The sequence below is a fragment of the Suricata suricatta genome, chromosome 5 (genome assembly GCF_006229205.1).
Source record: "Suricata suricatta isolate VVHF042 chromosome 5, meerkat_22Aug2017_6uvM2_HiC, whole genome shotgun sequence".
NCBI lineage: Eukaryota > Metazoa > Chordata > Mammalia > Carnivora > Herpestidae > Suricata > Suricata suricatta.
In genome coordinates, this window is record NC_043704.1 from 41,777,942 (window position 1) to 41,798,127 (window position 20,186).

At 36.7% G+C, this 20,186-nt stretch overlaps 1 protein-coding gene across 2 annotated transcripts in view; it reads left to right on the plus strand.

Annotated features, from left to right (window-relative positions):
* The window catches only part of EPHA3 (EPH receptor A3), a 347,174-nt gene that overhangs the window by 277,716 nt on the left and 49,272 nt on the right, over positions 1-20,186 (plus strand). For both annotated transcript variants that reach the window (XM_029939160.1, XM_029939161.1), the window contains exons 8-11: positions 5,248-5,350; positions 6,040-6,107; positions 11,333-11,458; positions 16,330-16,515. In XM_029939160.1, coding sequence (XP_029795020.1) covers positions 5,248-5,350; positions 6,040-6,107; positions 11,333-11,458; positions 16,330-16,515 — 483 coding nt within the window. The remainder of the gene's footprint in view (positions 1-5,247; positions 5,351-6,039; positions 6,108-11,332; positions 11,459-16,329; positions 16,516-20,186) is intronic.

Below are 20,186 nucleotides of genomic sequence, written 5' to 3' on the forward strand. Positions count from 1 at the left end.
GTAATCTCTACACCCAAAGTGGGGCTCAGAATCACAGCCCCGAGATCAAGAGTCGCGTGCTCCACCACTGAGCCTGCCAGATGCCCCGCAAAAGTTTCCTGTTATAAAATGATTACAAATTGAATTTCTTTCAAACTTTTAAATGGTTATTTAAGTTAGGAACAACAAAAACTACATTTGCTTTACCAAGACAGATCACAAATCCCAGCAAGGAAAAAACACATGTTCATGATATCCTGTGGTGGGAATGAGGCGTATTGAGGGGCAGCAGGGTCAGATCACCATTAGATAAACATATTTTATGTTTTTAATCAGCACTTAACTCTAGCTGATATGTAAATTTTCAAAGAGAACAACAAATCTCAATATACTAATGTGATTCCAGATTTACTACAGATAATGCTGTGGCGGCATTTTGCACTAACCGCTAATGAGCCTTCAGTGTCTAAGGTTTAAGAAATATTCCATTTAAAAACTACAAGGTTTGGGGGTTTTGGCAAATAAATTTTATACTTGCAATATTTCCGCTGATGGATAGAGCAGATGAAAAGAGAATAAAAAGGAAAAGATGAGCTTTTTAACATCCCATTCCTCATTTATAAAAATCTTGGAGTGGTGCAGTTTGATATTTTAAAAACCCAGTTTACTCTTTTTCACCATAGAGTTCTTCCAGACTTTAAATATGGATGAGAAGAAAAGATATCTTTTGTCTCAGGGGGAAAAAAAAGACAAAAATTAACTCTCTGTTTTTTTAATCAGATGACATATTCATAAAAATTTGTTCTAAGAACTTAAGAGTCTTGTTATATATTGATATTATAAACTATTTTAATTCAAAACTTAAAAAAATTAAAATTTAAAAATGATGTTTATATTTCTTTAACATTTTTCTGTTCTACTTTTTTCTAGTTTTATTTTTAAAAATTATTTGAAAAGTTATCTTTCATAAGACATCTAGATATTTCTTAGTAGAGCAAAGTGTGTTTTTACCTGAAGTTTAGATAATATTTTTTGAACTTGGTTAAAATGTCTTTTTTTAATGTTTATTTATTTTTGAGAGAGGGAGAGAGAGCAAGCAGAGAAGGATCAGAGAGAGAGGGAGACACAGAATCTGAAGCGGGCTCCGGGCTTTGAGCTGTCAGCACATCATGAACTTGAACTCATGAACCATGAGATCATGACCTGAGCTAAAGTCGGATGCTTAACCAAGTGAGCCACCTAGGCACCCCCACATGTCTTATTTTTTATAATTATTATTATCTCCACTTTACAGATGACGACACTGAGGCATTGAGAGATTTAAGTAACCTTTCCAAAGCCACACAATTGGTAAATGATGGGTCTGATTTGAGAACCCATGTGTTTATATGATAATAAGCATTTTCTTTTTTTTTTTAAGTTTATTTGTTTATTTTGAAAGAGGGAGTGAGCAGGATTGTGGAGAGAGAGGGAGAGAGAGAGAGAGAGAGAGAGAGAGAGAGAGAGAGAGAGAATCCCAAGCAGGCTTGCACTGACAGGAACCCTGATATCATGACCTGAGCTAAAATCAAGAGTTAGACAGTCTACCAACTGAGCCACCCAGGCGCCCCTTTAAGCACTTTCATAAGCATTTTTATTTGATCCTGTTCTGTAAGTTATTCTGGTTTGGGACACAGTTTATGTGATTTTTCTCAGATTGCATAACTGGGAAGTGAAGTCCATGAAGCAGGAATCTCCACATTTCAGAGTACTAATCCAGTGCTGCGGTTGTACATTAAAAAAAAAGATATTATGCAGAAATTGTAGATTTTATAGGAGTAAAGAGGCTTCTCTAGAGTCAAGATAGCATCTCCAACGCAAGAAGTACAAACAATGAAACTGTGACATGCTTGGGAAAGCAGACAGGTCAACCGTCTGCAAACCCTCCTCAGGCAGAAACTGAATCCAAAGCACTTTTTTGCCAGATTTTTACTGGGGAAATAAAATAATAAAAATATATAATATTTATTAAGCATTTACCAAGTGCTTGGAACTGTTTTTAGTGTTTTGCTTGTATTAACCCATTTAATTATCGCAACAGTGACCTTATGTCACACAAAAAAGAAGTGCAAATCCAAGCATTCTGGTTCATGACAATGAGCTCCTAAACCATTCTGCCTCAGGGAGGGAAAGTCTACTGTAAGTGCAGGATGTTCTAAAATGGGAAGTGGGTAGAAACAGTGGAAGCAGTTTGCTTGTGAGAAAACATATTCAAAATGAGTTTCTAAGACATGTAATAGCCATTTTTAAAAGTGCTCCACATAAAGGTTTTAGGCAACTCAATAATGCATTTATTCAAAATCATTCATTAAAAATGTTTGCTAATTTCACTAAGAAAAGATCCATTTGATCATTTGCCTCAGACTCCAAGATTCATAGATATAGAGCTAAAGGACATTGCAGAGATGTCTTAATTTAATCCCATCTGTGACACACACAAAAATAGCACATTCTTCTTCCTTCTATCATGTTTCCTCTCCCAGTTTCATTGACCTTTATCTCATCAACTGGCTAAATGTCACAAAGAACGCAGAATTTGCTGCTCTTCAGAAGTCATTATAATGTGTGTATAACATGGAAAACATGAGAGAGTTATTATTATAGGTGTATGGAGCATTATTGAATCACTAAGTTAAGTTATTTTGCAAAAACTAATCACAGGTCTATCTCCAGTAGATAAGTATGTATCCGTCCAGTTGTTCTGGGAGAGAGATGTTAAGATGGAATTACATGAGCTTTATAGGGGGAAAATGTCAAAGAAAGGCAGGAAGAACAGAAGTGGTCAAGCAGCCCTAGTGCTGGGATGCAGGTCAGAGGTCTGTGAAGAGGTGGAGGGAAAGAGAAAACTGGAGGAGGGGACTCAGCAGCACAGATCTGTGGGTGTCGCAAGCCAGGGGGAGCCCCAGAGTGAGCAGGGAGGGCCTAGCTCCAGTCCCCTTGTGACACTTAGTCATCAAGGGGAGGGTGGCCCGTGCTTGAAGGCTGCAGTGGGTCCCGAAGATACAGCAGCCGGAGGCTGTCTGCCCCTGCAGACTTGGCAGCAGGAGATCCGAGCAGGCGCTCCCATGCCTGCCACAGCGGTGTAAACAACAGTTTGCTGGTGGTAAAGAATAAAGAGCCTGCAGCAGTTTATATTATGAGGGTGCCATCCTTCCACATTCCGAACTCTTATTTTCAGATGCTTAGAAACCTTATAGCCCATCTGTCTCTTTATTTGTATCATATAGCTCTTCCTAAAACTGCATTATTTTCAAGAAAACCTTCCAAACTTAGATTTTGATCAGACTGAACATTTATTTGATAATGGCTTCTGGAGAGATGATAGTATTCAAATAATCCAACTCTCTCCTCTAAGCTCTTTAGATACATAGTTCATTCATTCGTTCAATCAGGCAATATACGTTAAAATATGGGCATGTGAAGGCCGGTGTTCCAGGAGCTGTGTCTATTTTAGTAAGTCTAGAGATTAGGATGCTGGTGGAGATTGTTAGAAATGAGGCTGGGGATGCAAGCTTTAACCTGCTCTGCTACAGAATTTGTATTTTATCTTAAAAGTGATGGAGAGCCCTGCAAAACTTTTATGCATGACAATTCCATGGTCAAATGCATGGTTTAGAAGGAATACTCTTCTGGCCAGATAAAAGATAGGAGAGGCATGCAAATAAAGACCAATTAGGACTTTCTAATTGTAATCCAGAAGAGAAAGGAAGACCTGAACTAAAACACTTAAAACAGTTCGGTGATTGATTGGACAGTGAATGATGAGGAGAGGGAGAAGACAAGATGACTTCATGTTTGTTGTCTATATTGCTCCTCAAAATGTGGTCTGGAATCAGGCAGCATTAGTATCACTGGAAGCTTATAAGAAAAGCACAGTCTCAGGACACCAGGGTGGCCTCAGTGTCAACTCTTGATTTTGGCTTAGGTCATCATCCCAGCGTCTTGAGATTGAACCTTACCTCGAGCCCCACACTGGCTCCATGTTGAGTGTGGGGCCTGCTTGAGGTTCTCTTTCACTCTCTCTCTTCCTCCTTCCCTCTGGCCCTCTCCCCACCACCTCTCTAAAATAAACGAAAAAAAGACAAGAAAAGCACAGTCTCAGTCCCCCCTCTGACCGAATCAGAACTTCTTTTCCAAAAGGTCCCCAAATGTTTGAATGATCATTGAAGGTAGAGAAGCATTGGTCTAGCTCAAGAGTCAGTAAACTTTTTCCATAAAGAGCTAGGTAATATTTTAGGCTGTGTGTGCAAACGGTCTCTGTTGCTCCTCCTCAACTTGGCTATTGGAGCATAAAAGCAGCCGTAGATAATACATGAATGAATGTGGCTATGATCCAATACAACTTCACTTATGGACACCAAATTTTTAATTTTACATACTTTTTACATTTCAAAAATCTTCTTTTGACTTTTTACAATCATTAAACAAATGTGAAACCATTCTAAGCTCCTGAGCTATACAAAAACTGGTGGCAGGCCAGGTTTGACTCCTGGACCATTTTTACCAACACCTTGTCTAGGTCAGTAAGTGAGTGATGGGCTCTTAGTAGGAAACAGGGAGAACAATTTGTTGGGGGTATGTGCTAAAATAAAACATTTAAATAACTTTAGATATTGGAAACTAAACAAGCTTGATTAGAAAGTTCTCAGGGCACCTGGGTGGCCCAGTCAGTTAAGCATCCAACTTTAGTTCAGGTCTGATCTCCTTATTCGTGAGTTTGAGCCCCATGTTGGGCTCTGAGCCTGAAGCCTGCTTCAGATTCTGTGTCTCCCTCTCTCTGCCCCTCCCCCGCTCACACTTTGTCTTCTCTCTCTCTCAAAAATAAATAAACACTAAAAAAATTTTAGAAAGCTTTTATAATTTCATTCAGGGAAATCTGACCTTGTCTCTGTGTTCCTCTGATAACTTCTGCTTGATCCAATGAGTTTCTTTGCAGCGAGGCTACAGAAAACCAGTCCAGGGTATTTCACAGACTAGGCACTCAAGTAGTGTTTGATTGATGCCATTGGAACAGAGTCTCTTATCTTATTAATTAGAAATTCCAAGCACCATTATAGGAAATGTCTATTTTTACACTAAAGTGGGGAATTCTGTTGACATTGTATGAAGCAGTAAGCCATATTTTTGGTAAAAGCAGAATAACTAGGACTGAGTTTATCATGCGGATGTTTGTTAGTTATGGTGTGCTAATGCCTGGTCGTTTCTTATTTTTTCTCTTCAACCTCCCAGCTTTCTCCATCTCAGGTGAAAATAGCCATGTGGTGATGATTGCCATTTCAGCCGCAGTGGCCATTATTCTCCTCACAGTGGTCACCTACGTCTTGATAGGGAGGTGAGTTTGTGGCCTCTTTTACCACCGACTTCATTATTGCTCTGCTCACTCCCCTTAATTGCGGCTAAAATCTGAAGAGTGTGGTCAATGAAGTATTTTAACAAGAATGGCCACTTATGTCTGTTCTCTTTTCCCTTCCCTTTCTTTTGTTTCTCCATCTTTAGTTTTGATTTTCCTTTTTATCCCCTTAATGCCTGCCCCACTTTTCAACCTTATATCACTTCTCTTCTTCCTTTTGACCTCATTTGAGGTTTTTACTCTTTTTCAATTGTTCTCTCACTCTTGAAATTCACCCCAGATTTCCCTGCCACTTTCTCACCCCGAACACTGGTAAGGCAGCACCGCACTAATCACTAACAATGGAGACTTTACCCTGCATTCATTCTAACAGCAGTTGTTAAAAAAAATACTATAAACACTTTCTAAGGCCATTATAAAAACTGAACTGAAGGGGTCTGCACAGTGGGGAAGCAACTCTGCATATCTCCTCATTAGGCAGCTTTCCAGAGTCCCAGGAGAAAGAGGCTTTCTATAAAGGATTTAGAAAATATGAAGTCATTAAACTTTCACTAAAGCATTTAATTGTTTGAGGAAAATGCTTTATTTTTTTGTGCTTTGCACATTCCAAGCATAGATAATTGCTTTCATATATTTTCTTTCTGTGTTCTCTTCCCCTGACTTCCCTCCAGGTTCTGTGGCTATAACAAGTCAAAACATGGTGCAGATGAAAAAAGACTTCATTTTGGGAATGGACACTGTAAGTTCCTAAGCCGTTTTGGTGCTTTGGTTTACCGTTTTAGTTTTAGCAGTTATTGATATATAGTTGGATAACTTCCCCACAAAGAACAGAATGCAAAAGGAGTTTTATGAAAAACTTGAGCAGATTAAATTAATTTAAAATGGGGAAGGAAATCCATGGCTTTGCATGAAGTAGTTTTTACGTGGTCACATTTCAGCATCCTTAAGCTAAAGTGAAGGGTAATCTGTGGTTTATAGCCAAATAATGCACAGAATGGGGAGAAGGTACTATATAGTCAGTTCTGCGTAGCTGAAAGGCAAAGCGTATCTTCCATTTCCTTATTTCTCGTCATTTGCTAAAATCTAAATAAGAACCTTTTCCCTTTCTGAACTCCCAAATAAATATAAACAGCCTCTGTTTATGTGAAATGCCTTAGTCTATTTTGTCAACCAACCAGGAGAGAGCCTTTAAAATAAACTGTTTATTTTGGAGTTAGACGATATCTAACTGGTAGGAAAGCCAGCACTTTTCCCTCATATTTTAATACCAATCAATTTAATCTCCTTTTAGTATTTTCTAAAGGAAATACTCTTTTGGGAAACAAAGTGTTTATACCTAATAGGAGGACTCTTTTTTTCTTTTTCTGGCAACACAAATCATGCCAGGCATTTTGATTTTTCCAAACCATGTGGCAATTACTAATCAGTGGATTCAAAGGAAATAGCATGTTCTTATGGAAATTAGTGCAGACTAAACTCATACTTTCGTGCTCTCAAATCACCTCAATATGACTGAAGTAGTCTTGCAAGCATCACTTTCTTTGATTCACTATTGCCTTGTAAAATTATTTTCAGTTTGGCATGATACTTTATATCCATCATTGGTTTTGCATCTAAAAACTGTAGCTCTTCTTATAACTCAAGTAACAGTTTGATGACCTGTTGATAACATCCTGGAGACACACAGTAGCTTGCAAAAAGGAAATAGAGAGTGTCTTCCAAAATGTAAACTCCTGTGAGCTGGACACAGTGACAGAGTTTACAAAGAACATTGTTTGTTTTATCCTTTTCATTGAAGTCATCGCGGAATAATTCACAAAAGCCAAAGTGCTACGCTCCCCATGGAAAACATACTTTTAGATGAGTTAGGTGCCACCTCAGAAGTTTAAGAGAATGAATGAATTGCAGGAGTCTTGTGTAGCTTTTTTCATGGTCCCCCAGAAAACACTGGGTCACAGCTGCCGTGCATAAATTAGAGCAGTTACTTTGCTGTGGATTAAATTGTTCTTAATTTGAGTTGGACGGTCCATGTAAATATTGTCTTTAGAGTAAAACCATACTGATTTGGGTTTTTTAATATTGGAATTATAAATCTCATGAATTTGGACCAATGATAAATTTCTGTGTCCCAATGGTGAGCATCTTCCTCCATCAGTCCAATCTGTTTTAGCTGTTGGTTTTTCTGCTGGAGTTGGTTGAAACTTTAATTTTCTTCAAGTGCGCAATGTCTTTATGATAGACAAACAAAAAAGAAATGCATTTTATCCTAGCTCTAAGGGCATAAAGTAACTTATATGCATGTCATAAACTTTCTGTGTCTTAATGCTACAGCTGGCTTATTTCAGACCATTTATTTGGTATTACTTTAAAAAGCTCTAGCTATGAACTATTCCCTCCAGTCTTGTTACAAAGCTTATAATATTGCTTCAAAAGGAAAGAAATGTGTTTCACCTCCTAAGATCCTGTCCCCTTGCCCTCTCTGGCTCAGCCTTTTTATATTTTGCTATCCTTAGGGCAACTCATGCTGGTAAAATGGAAATGTAAATTATTGTGTTTGCGCAGAACGAGCTGTAAAGTAGTACAGCTTAACACGTGTGCATGTGTTTATTATCTGGTTTTCTTGACACAGCCCAGTTACTCTGTGTGTTGCCCTTAATTATTGGTGTGAAGGGATTACGTGCCTTGTATCCTGCATCACCTGATTCCCGGACCCTCTGGGGTCAGCAGTTAAAAGTCAGCAGCCGAAGCTCCCACAGTGAACAGGCCAATTTACTTGGGGATGTGTGTATTTATATTTGTATTGTTTCCCAAATTTCATGTGGATAGAAAAGAAGTCTACATGATTTTTATTAAATAGCACTGAATTTGATTGATTTTAGTTGGGGATGGCGATTGAATGATTCGATTATTAGTAATACATACACTCCCTAGGCCTGGCAGTACAGAAGGGTCACTGTAAAAAAGTACAATTTCAAGGCTGCGTCAAGCCAGTGCTTATTTAAAACGTTAGAGACGTTGTGTCTGACAACTCATTTTATAACGGTCTTTGTAAATTCTGATGCTAATAAATTGCTTCCAAATGGATTTCCTGAAGTTCCAAAAGGTAACACATTTGTAATTGTTTACAAGTAAATTTTTCATTGTTTTTGAAAAAAAAGTTTTTACCTTACCTAAAAAAGTTTTTTTAATGTTTATTGTTGAGAGAGCGAGAGCCAGAGACAGAGTGTGAGAGGGGGAGGGGCGAAAAAGGGAGATACAGAATCCAAAGCTGTCAGCACAGGGCCTGAACCCACGAACCATGAGATCATGACCTGAGCCCCAGTTAGACCCTGAACTGACTGACCCAACCAGCCGCCCCAAGTTTGACCTTATTTTTTAAAAGAGTTTTTTTTTTCCTTGAAGAGGAATACTAAATGTCCTTATCTTACTGCTCCTTTACTGTCCGATTACTAGAGAGAAATCAAATCCGGACGACCATGTATCCCAGCCTCCCTTTGATGTGAGCTTCTATTCAAATGTAACAACTTATTATACAAAAAGAGTCTGACAGAACTTTATTTCCTAGCATATTTTAGTAAGTCTGCAGTTACTTCTACTGTTTTCCTTACTCCTAAGCAAGAAGAAAAGTATGATAGTTTTCCTTAGGCTATTTGCTTGTTTTAAGAGTAAAGTGTCTTAGTACTGATAATATTAGAAATAGTTTTAGTGTCATAATAAATTATAATAGACCACTGTACTAAAGAAAGACTCTGCCCTTTGTTTTAATAGGAAGCAATAATGTTTACAATAATGACAGATGCTTGCCAACTGATCTGGGAGCTCTAAAGGAATGAACATTTCTGGCCCAAATTCTGTCTCCAAAATCCTCAATCATATTGATAATTGTGAATAAACGTTCTAAACATGAAAATACATAGAATGTCAATGATCTCTATCATTTATTGGGCATGAACCCCAGAGTAGACCCTCGTGCCTGGCGCTTGAATAACAAGTATTCAAGAGTTTTCTTTCTCTGACACCTAGCTAATTCTTTTTGCTGAGCTGTTCAGAATAGAAAACCTTCAAGAGTACTTACTTCCAAAGCTTCACAGTTTCCCCAAAGCAAGGGCAAAAGACTTGTCATTTCCCCATTTCTGCGGATGTAACTCTAGAATTGGTATCTTCTCCAATGATCTGCACTTGACCTCAGGATGGAAAGGCAGCTGTATTGTAGTGTTAGTGGGGTAGGGGGGCTTTAGCCTCTCTTCTCCCTTTGCTTCCTGACCCTCCCATTTCTTTCTAGAGTCTCAAAAATCATCTGGAGAAGTAACTGAGGAAAATTGGATTTTTACTTCCCAACCACCATTATTTTTTTTATTCTTATGCCTCTATTTTCTCTGTGAAACCTTCATGGATACTTTGCAGGAACATAACTTATTATGTGGTGTAACCAGGGCATTCATGTGAATGCCCTGTAGGTCAATGAACTGATCATTTCTCAGCCCAAACTATGAAATGCTAGACCCGTTGGCCATTTCAGTCCATTGTGCTGAAGCTTCTCCAGAATAATTGCTGTCATCAGTCTCTACACCCATTTCATCCACACTACAAAACTGAGTCAGAGACCTCGTTGGTCATCACTGAATGTTCACTTGCAAGATGCTTTCATTAGAAAGGGATACTGTAAAAGATAACACCTGATTTCATTTGTTACTTTAAGATAAAAAATATCCTTCAATAATGTAGTGTCATAGATGGAAAAATATCACCATTAGGCATCCTTGCACTTTGCTAAAACGATGTTACCAATATTTTAACAATTTTTTTAAAAATTAACAAAATTAAAAACAAAAATCCATCATATAAGTACATATGCAATATCCTTTAGTATTAGAGCATATTTATGTACTTTAATAGATCCTAAGCTCCCTTTTATAAAACTTTAGTTTTAGGGGTGCCTGACTGACTCAGTTGGTAGAACAGGTGACACTCCATCTCTCTGGGTCATGAGTTCAAGCCCCACCTGGGGCATTAGTTTTACTGTAGAGACCTTTAGTTTATTGAACATTCTAAATTATTTCTAATATAATTTATTTTTCCAAATAATAGAAGCCTCATTAGTATTAAATCAAATCCAAAATGATTCGCCTGTATCTTTTATCCATGCTAATTTAATTATAGAACATCACAAAAATTTTTTATATTCCTCATATACATATTATGAAGGAGGTTCATATTTAATAGTCTATAAAATTATGTTTGGAATTTAGGTTTTTGGCACCATTATTAAAATACAGAGAATTTCTAATGCCTTTAACTATGCTGAAAAGTTACACAGTAAGATTTCAGTAAATTGATATAATTAATATATTCATATAAGATCCATATTTATATACATAGCCTCACAGGTTTAAGTAGATCTTTAATTAAAAGGGACAATTTTGATTGTGAGTACAATTTAGAGAGGAATAGTGTCAGAAAAAAAAACATGCTGCTCTATATTTTTAAATTAATTTATCTATAATTTTAGCCACTGTTCCACCTTTTGAAAGTATTTCACAAACTGATTTATTATCAGATGTGATATTGTCATAAATATTTGTTTACTGCACTATTTATGGAATCACAAATGTGTAATAGCATGATGGTGTTCACACTAGGGTTAATGGTATACTTTCTGGGTCTACTCAGCTCTGAACTCTCTTCTCCTTGAGATTCCCCTATTTGAACTTCCAATTTCCTTCAGGTGTTTTTTTGCTGAGAAAGTTCATCATGGTTCCTCTTTTTGTTTCATTGGGGGAATTTTGTTTCCTAAATTGTTCAGTGCTTATTCTAACCTTCTCTGCCAATTGCTGAAGAAGCTAACAGTTGGTTCACTTTATGTAATAGGGATATTTTTTCACTAATAATTTGGTTATAAAATTTTCTCAGTAAAGTTTTTATAAATCCAGACACAATAATGGCTTTTTTCTTTCCCTTAAACAGTAAAACTTCCAGGTCTCAGGACTTATGTTGACCCACACACATACGAAGACCCTACCCAAGCAGTTCATGAGTTTGCTAAGGAATTGGACGCCACCAGCATATCCATTGACAAAGTTGTTGGAGCAGGTAACCACCGCAGTAACCCGTCTCTGCTTACGTGTTAATTACAAGTTCACAACTATGAATAAGAATGCTGCCTAAGAATGTGCAAGTTCTCAAGTCTAAATTATATTGCTATGAAAAGGGACAATTTTCTGGTTTCAACATCAAAGGCAGGCAATAAATAAATGAAGGAGTATTTAATGGAATGTAATGATTTCAAAGGTGCCAGACTTAGACTCACAGACCATGGCCAGCTTTTTATTTATTGAATTTCAGAGGCGGCAGCCTCAATAGCTCCGTCTTCCCCTGGCCGTGCTGATCATGTGTCACAAAGCCTATTTGACTACATAGGGATAACAGGATAAAAGTGTGTGTTACTTTAAACAAGCTCACTAAGTGAAAATTTTGAGTTTGTAAAATGGGCAATTTTAGAATCCTCTTTGGAATTAAAAAAAGAAGCAACACAAAATAAAATCATAAATGATGCATTTTACACAAATTGACTCATAACTATTTTGAGTGGATAGTTTTAATAACATAAAGTACTCCATTTTAATACTTGCCTCTAACTTTATATGGTTTAAATGTATTTGTGTTGAAGCTTATTTTCATATAGATACCTCTTCACTCTAATCATTAATGGATTCAATTATAATTTCATTAACAAACACCTCAGGAGTGATTGTGAATAGCAGTTGCATCTTTCCAATAAAAGTTATAGATACTTCTAAAATAACGCTTTTGTACATTTACACATAAACACAGACATGCAACGTACATTTGAAAAAAACTACTACTCAAAAGTTAAAATAAACAATCTTGTACAATAGTTCTACTCCATTGTCTCATTCTTCAATATTATTTTAAAAACAAATGCAAAATAGTTGTGTTGATGTGAGAAAGAGATAGACTGAGAAATTAACTCATTGACTAGTGAATAATATCAGATCACATTTTCTGCAAGTACTATATTTATGACGGAGGCTTCTTTACACATATGTGCATATAATTTTCTCGGTTTCACTTTCTATACATCAAAGCAGTATTTAGAAAGCTAGCAGTATTTGCTTTTCAAGCAAGGACATCTGAGTAATTCATATTCTGTAAATAAAATGATAATTTACTAAATCTCTAACTTTATTAATAGTTCAGCTTCTAAAATTCACATGGGCAAGTGATATTAAAATATGAAACTAATAATTTGTAAATGGAAAATAGAACATGTGCTTCTTTTTCTACAATTAAGACTTAAGAATATACACATTGATCAGATATCTGTGTTAATCCGGTGAACACAAATAAATACCGATGACTCTCTTTCATCGGTTCGTTCTGCTTTGTCAACTGCGCTGTGGGGTACGTGGTTCTGGCAATGCTGGCGCTACTGTCACCCCACAAGAGTGCACTGTTCCTCCAGCAGGGAAACCTCAGGCACACGGGTAGCACAAAGGCTCCACACACTCAAATGATATGAGGAGGAGAAACTCATTTATGCTCAGCCAGTGTCCAGGAGCCAGACAGACACGTGGGGACCTTGAACTTTGGGACCCTTTCCACTTGTAAAAGCTTAGCTAGGAGATGTTATTGTTAAGGCTAGAGCACGGCGGTGTGAGAGAAGGCACACTCATTAAAATGGTATCTGATAAATAAAACAGAATAAAATAAAACTGATAAATAATGGTATCTGATAAGTATACAAAAAGTATAAGGCTACTTGTACTTTGTTCACTTCTATTTTAAATCTCCTATTTTAAATAAAATGAGTGTAAGAAATTTTATTTTGAACTATTTTGCATTGTGCATCTTAAACCAGAAGATGGTGTACCCATTCTCATAAAGCATATTTTATTTCAAAGGACAGATAAAAACTACTGCAGTTACTGGATTAAACAACCAAGCAGTGCTTTCCAGTTGATCTTAGAGTTGTGCTTTTACTTAGAAATGACAGGATTTAAGTTGTTGTTTTTTTTCTTATAGGTTCAGAGATAATTGAATAAGACCATGTAAAATTTGGCTAGCTGAAAAGATAGAGCATTGCATTTGCCCAATCTTCGTTAATTTTTCCAACACAGTTGTTTATTATAAAGAGAAATAAATTAATGTTTAACTTTTATGTTTAGTATAATATATTGGTAACCATTTCTAGTATTTATCTAATGAAATAGTCATATTTCAAAGAATCTGTGTTTTTAAAAATTAGCATGACTGAAACATCACTTTCTTAATTTTGAAGGTAGGTACTCATTTACATATGTCCCACAATTTACATATGGACCCACTTGAAATTTGAACTCTTCCCCTAATCTCCTTAGTGAGGGACCTTTACAAAATGCTGTCCTTTACAAGTGCTTGTCCAGTGTGACATTAGTCGTGTTATCACATCAAAGTCACAACCATCTCTTCCTACATTAATACAGAATTTAACATTTAAAAAAACACTTTTGTATTTATTCTTCCATTTGATCTAACTCCTCAGAAGTAGGTAGATAATTTATCCTTTTTAAGGTGGGTCTAAACTCAGAAAAAAAATAGTGACTAACACGTAGATGACACTATGCATCATGAGGGCATGATTTCAATGTTCATGAGATCAAGCCCAGTATTGGGCTCTGTGCTGACAGCCTGGAGCCTGCTTGGGATTCTCTCTCTCCCTCTCTTTCTCGCTCTCTGTCCCTCCCCCTTGCATCTGCCCACTCTCTCTCTCTCAAAATAAACAAATATTTTAAAAAGATGCTAGCTCAAAATCACATAGCTAATAAGTGACAGAGGTAATTAGGCCCTAGAATCCGTTCTCTGTCCCACAGCTCAGGACTATCTGTCCTGCAATCTGTTGGCGAGTGACTTGTCACATTGAGTAAGTGGTGATAACATCAAAATTTAAAACACGGTCCATTATAGAGTATTGGGTCATCATGATGGCAGGACTTTCTTTCAGAAAATAGAAATGTATTATGGATGCTTTCTTACGGTTTTCTCAGAGTTAATGTTTATGCAATGGGAACTGGAGCTCTCTGGCAAGGTTCCAACAGCCCAGAATAAGGAAACGAAGTCTTACTCTTGCTTACAGATTCTAACAATGATTTACTTTGTATCACAGTTCTCCTGATACTCCCACTCTATAATGCCATATTCTTCCTTGGATTTTAAAAGATCAATGAATGTTCTCAAACTCTGCCCCTGATTCTCCCTATAATCCTACGGACCACCCTTGCTGCAGATACTGCCATCTTCTCTAGAGTCCTTCAAAGGGAAGAAATTAGATCTGACTTACTTAGCGTTATAACTCTGCGTTTTTCAAAGTGCTGGTCATACTGTTGCCAACTGATGGGTATTTAGTTTTAAAATGTATAAATTACTGCTTTTGGACTTGCGTGACTTTGACAAGTTCCAGAGGTCAAGTCTGGGGACGTTTAGAGCTTCCTGGAGAGAAGCAAGTCATTTGTAGTAATGCAGCTGGTAAATCAATAGGACAACTTGCTGCTTTTGTGGGTTGAACCACTTGCTTGAAAAAAATATAGAGAAGCATCTTCCTTCTTGACAGCTCCTCTCTGGCACGGTACTTGTACAAAAACTCACGGAGGGACGGTTGGACCAAGAATCCTCTGCCATTCCATAAACAGGCTAACAATGAATTATGCAATTAATCCTTTTCAGAAAAATCTCTCATTTGACATTAAAAAAACATTTCTAAAGTGTTGTACAAATCAGATGTAGTAAGCTGCAGATGATTAGGATCTCCTCTATGAGCAAGGGACATTCTAAGCCTGGCACTACTTAGTGGCAATTACTATGGCAAGCGGTGGGACAGAGAAATGAATATAAAGGGTCTCCTCCCTCAGGAGGCTCAAAATAGGATGAAAAAGTTATGGGTAAATCTTCTCAATAACAATATATATGAAGATAATGCCCAAACTAGTTCTAGGCAATTTTATACCAGTCGGATTAGACTATTTAATTTTTCTTTTTAGTGTTTATTTATTTTTGAGAGCAAGAGACAGAGAGACAGAGTGTGAGCAAGGGAGGGACAGACGGAGAGGGAGACACAGAATCTGAAGCAAACTCCAGACTCCAAGCTGTCGGCACAGAGTCTGACACGGGACCCGATCCCACAAATTGTGAGATCATGACCTGAGCTGAATTCAGATGTTACAATGACTGAGCCACTCAGGCACCCCAGATTATTTAAAAGTCACCAACGTTTCAATTTTGGTAGATTGTGGATTAATTGTGCATTTACAATAAGTTTTTTATTGAAGACTTTGAAAATATTTACAGCAATTCTATATAGAAAAAAGGTGCTACCTTTTTTTTGGAAAATAGTATATTAATCTTTCTCCTTCCAGAGGCTCAGAGAACTTTATGACTAGTATGTCAATAATACAACATGCCAATACTCCAGTAAAAGGAATTGGTAGCAGATGCTTCTGTTCTCATATTCAGAGAGTTTGAGTATATAGCTATATTGGTCCTCTTTGTAATAACAGAATGACCAGAAACATCTGAAATTTAATCCATTGTCCAACTTATATTATCTATGTTGGTCTGTTGATTACCCTGAGGAGATGGCAGCTTGTGAACAAGGAGTTAAAACTCTGTTAGATATAGCCTTACACTTTCCACTTGTTCTTTCATATAACGTTATTCACAGTGTGGTACTTTAAAATATATGGCTACTCATAAGGTCCATTTCCCACTGGACTTTTGATGTTCTGGAGTTTCTTAGGGAGTCTCCAACTATCATTTTCTAAAATAAGTTGAAGATTTACAGTGTGCATCTTTTGGGTCAAAGGTGCAGATACTTTGGAATTAGTGAGAGGGAACAGTGATAATCTCTACTGATAATATTTTTATCATATAATTCCTTGCCTTTGGTTGTTGTTTTGTTATCCTAACAGGTGAATTTGGAGAGGTGTGCAGTGGTCGTTTAAAACTCCCTTCAAAAAAAGAAATTTCAGTGGCCATCAAGACCCTGAAAGTGGGCTACACAGAAAAGCAGAGGAGAGACTTCCTGGGAGAAGCAAGCATTATGGGACAATTTGATCATCCCAACATCATTCGATTGGAGGGAGTTGTTACTAAAAGTAAGTCAAGTCAAAAGACTGACTTTTGCCTTTGTGAAGCAGAGGTTATTTAAACCCTAACTAAGTCATTTCAGGATTTGGTATTTGTTTTCATAGCGATGTCAGTCTTCACAGAGACTAGTTTGGGGTTAGCATGTCTTTCTTCGACAAGAAAACAAAGATATTTAACTAGTATTATATTGAAAGTGTTATTCTAGGTCCTCAAAAATTGAAAAAAATAATTATGAGCTAAAAAGAAAGGACTACATTAAGACACACTTATGAAAACGTAGTTAAGTGAATTGTGAAGAAGTCTCTGTTATGTGGAATAGCAAGGCACAACGATGACTCAGTTTTAACAGGAATTGCTGGGAACTCCCAGCTAGCTGCTTTTTCTTTTACTATTCACCAGTTTTACTTAAACTTCTAAATCTTTACCCCCCTGGCTTTAGGGAAATTATGGGGGTTTGGGGAATACTTCTGAGCTGTAAAGATTGGGATCACATTAGACCCAAGGCCTTTTCCTGGTTCTCTGTGGATTTTAAATAATTCTAATCTAGAGTCCCAGATGGATTTTTGACTGGTCTGAGGAAACTCTGGCTCCCAGCCCATGATGGAGATCTGAACTTATTTCCACGATAGGTTCTCCAGCAAGGCTCAAAAGGAGTCCTGTGAGGCAGATAGGTGATTTTTGGCTCCAATACCAATGAAAACCTCTTGAGAATGCTCTAGGATTTTTTTTTCCTTGAGATTTTGGAACACAGGATGTGTTGGCAGCAAACTACTTAGACCAAAAGACAACATATGGCAAGAAACTTGGCATCCTTTAGAGGGTAATTCATTGGCACCACATTTGCATATTCTATGGTTACCAACAGACATTACACATTATATTTTTCCACAAGGATATTTTCCTTTAACATTACATGGAGCACTTTCCAAATGGGACTAATACCTATTCTCATCTTGGTGTGACTAAAAAGCCAGCTCTTTTCTCACAAGGCACGGTATAATTGAAATATACTTTGATTTCCTTTAGAGTTTTTGAATATACTAAATGGGATTAAGAACTAAATAATGTAGAATTTAACCATAAACTGTAAGCCCACATTAAGTGGTATAAGAAGTGTTATGCTCCTAAAATTTAGGCCATACTAGTCGTAACATTGAAATATTTTCTGACGAAGAACATGTTTTAATTTTTTAAATTAACAATCAAAACACTGTTAGTAGTAGTAAGGATTGGGAAAATGTTTGAATCCTGTGTTCCTCCAGGGCAAGACCATACTACTTTATGTTTTAAGGGTCAATCAGACATTTAGTCTCCTTTGTGTCATTCCCACCAAGTGGCTGTGCAGAGCTGGAGTCCCACTGCAGGGTACACTCATCTGTACTTAGGTAACCACTTCTTTTAACCCACTTTTCATAAGGTTTTCTTTATGCATTGACTATAATGTGCCCAAAATTGTATTATGGACATCATTTCATTCTTAACACTACCCTGTGCATTAGATACAATAATTCTATGCCTTTGAACAAACAGTAGCTATCAAGAGCAACTCGCTTGTCTAATTAGAAAGTGCTAGAGATGGCATTGGAAACTTGGTCTGTTGGTTTCAGCTCTGTCTCCAACCATGAACAAAAATGAGTTCCTAAGGTTCATCTTGTCTTCTACTCATTCTTTTGATTTTTTAAATTTAATTTTCCCTGATAATTAGATTATACCAATGACTTCCTTAAGCTGCAAAATTTTTCTGGATACCATTAATAACCCTTAATATCTAAAAAAATGTGAACACTCATCAAGGGCAAGAATCCATGTTACTGATAATCAGTGCCTAAAATAGAACCTGGATCTTGCTGGATACTTAACTGGCCAATGTCAAGGAGTAAAAATACTGATTGATTGATTGATTGATTGATTGATTGAAGAAAAGAGCAACATCTTCTACCTACAGGTCTTTCTTCAGTGTTGAGTCTTTAAATTGAATGCATGCTTCAAGGAAGTGTAATTGTGTAACTGTTGTAACACTCAGGGAGTGATGGAGAAAATTGTTATAGCATGCACAGAATTATCACCTAACTTCTCCAACCCCTATGCATAAGAAAAAATGAGATACAAGTGAAAAGCAAAGTAAATAATAGGTTTAAATTTAAGTGTTTTGATAGGGTCTTATATTTTATCAAGTGTAAATTGATTTTTTTTGGTTTCCAGTGTTATGTATTATTTGAAACTAATTTGTTACATTTTACTAGCTGTTACCCATGAATTCATTTACTGAATGATGAGCAACATTAAGCCATAATTATTGTGGCAGGTTTTCTTTAAACATAAAAGTGAAATAATCAAATATGAACTATGGTCAGTTGGCAAAGAAAACCATAAAACAATCCCCAAGACAAAATTACCAAAAAAGTTGCATTAAGAAAAAAAGACTAAAGATCACAGGTATTATCCATTAACTACCTTCTTCAAGTCTAATTCTGTAACATTATAATATAGATTACAACTGCCTTATTCTTAGGGTGAAAGTTCTGAATTTGATATATCTCCCTGGTCAAATAAGCATTTAAGAGGCTGTCAAATCTGACTATACAGATCCCAGTCATCTCATATGGTGCAAACATAATAGGGTAGCAGACAGAATTAGATTTTGAACTCCTTTAGTGGCATATTTAAAAGCTCTAAGTCTGGTACCCTATAACAGCAGAGAGGAAATAGTGCCTTAGGATAAAGTTAATATGTTGCATTTAACATATAAATAAGGCAATTTTGTCGCCAGCAGTTATTCATCCACTCCTGTTATTTTCTGTTTCTGAACAATATATTATGACTGCTAAAACAATCCAATTGCGAAGTTTACACACACACACACACACACACACACACACACACACACACAGACTAGGAGTGATGTAGAGTTTATAATTTAATAAACAAAATTGTCTTTTGAAGAAAAACAATTATATCAGTATACAGATTAAGAATCAGAGGATCAAGGACATCTGGGTGGTTCAGTTGGTTGAGCATCTGACTCTTGGTTTCAGGCCTGAGCTGAAACCAAGAATCAGATGCTCAACTAACAGTCTGTGCTGACAGCAGGGAGCCTGCTTGGGATTCTCTCTGCCCCTCCCCTGATTGTGTATACTCTCTTTCTCTCTCTCTCTCTCTCTTTCTCTCTCTCTCTTTCTCTCTCTCACTCTCTCTCTCTCTCTCTCTCTCTCTCTTTCTCTCTCTCACTCTCTCTCTCTCAAAATAAATAAATAAACTTAAAAAAAAAAGGATCAGAGGGTCAGAGTTTAAGTTTTGACACAACCCAACTGGTTGTGGGACCTCTGGCAAACCAAACGACTCACAGAGACTCATTTTCTTCACCTGTGATTTGGAAGAGCGGTTCTACTTCACTACTGCAGATAATTTAAAGATCAAATAAGATTATGTAGGAATACATTGTTAAGTGAAATAGAGCTATGAAAATCCAAATTACCACTTCTGGCAAGCTTGAGATTTTATCAGCTAACCTGGCTGTATTGAAATAAAAAGTCATGAAAACAATTCCTTTTTTTGCTCCATGATAATTTTTTTAAATACTGCTATTAATTATATGCTTGAAAAACTTGGTGTGTTATAGTGTATCATTTTCAAGTCTTTTAGAGAAAGCCCTTAATTCAACATTATATTTTCATTTATT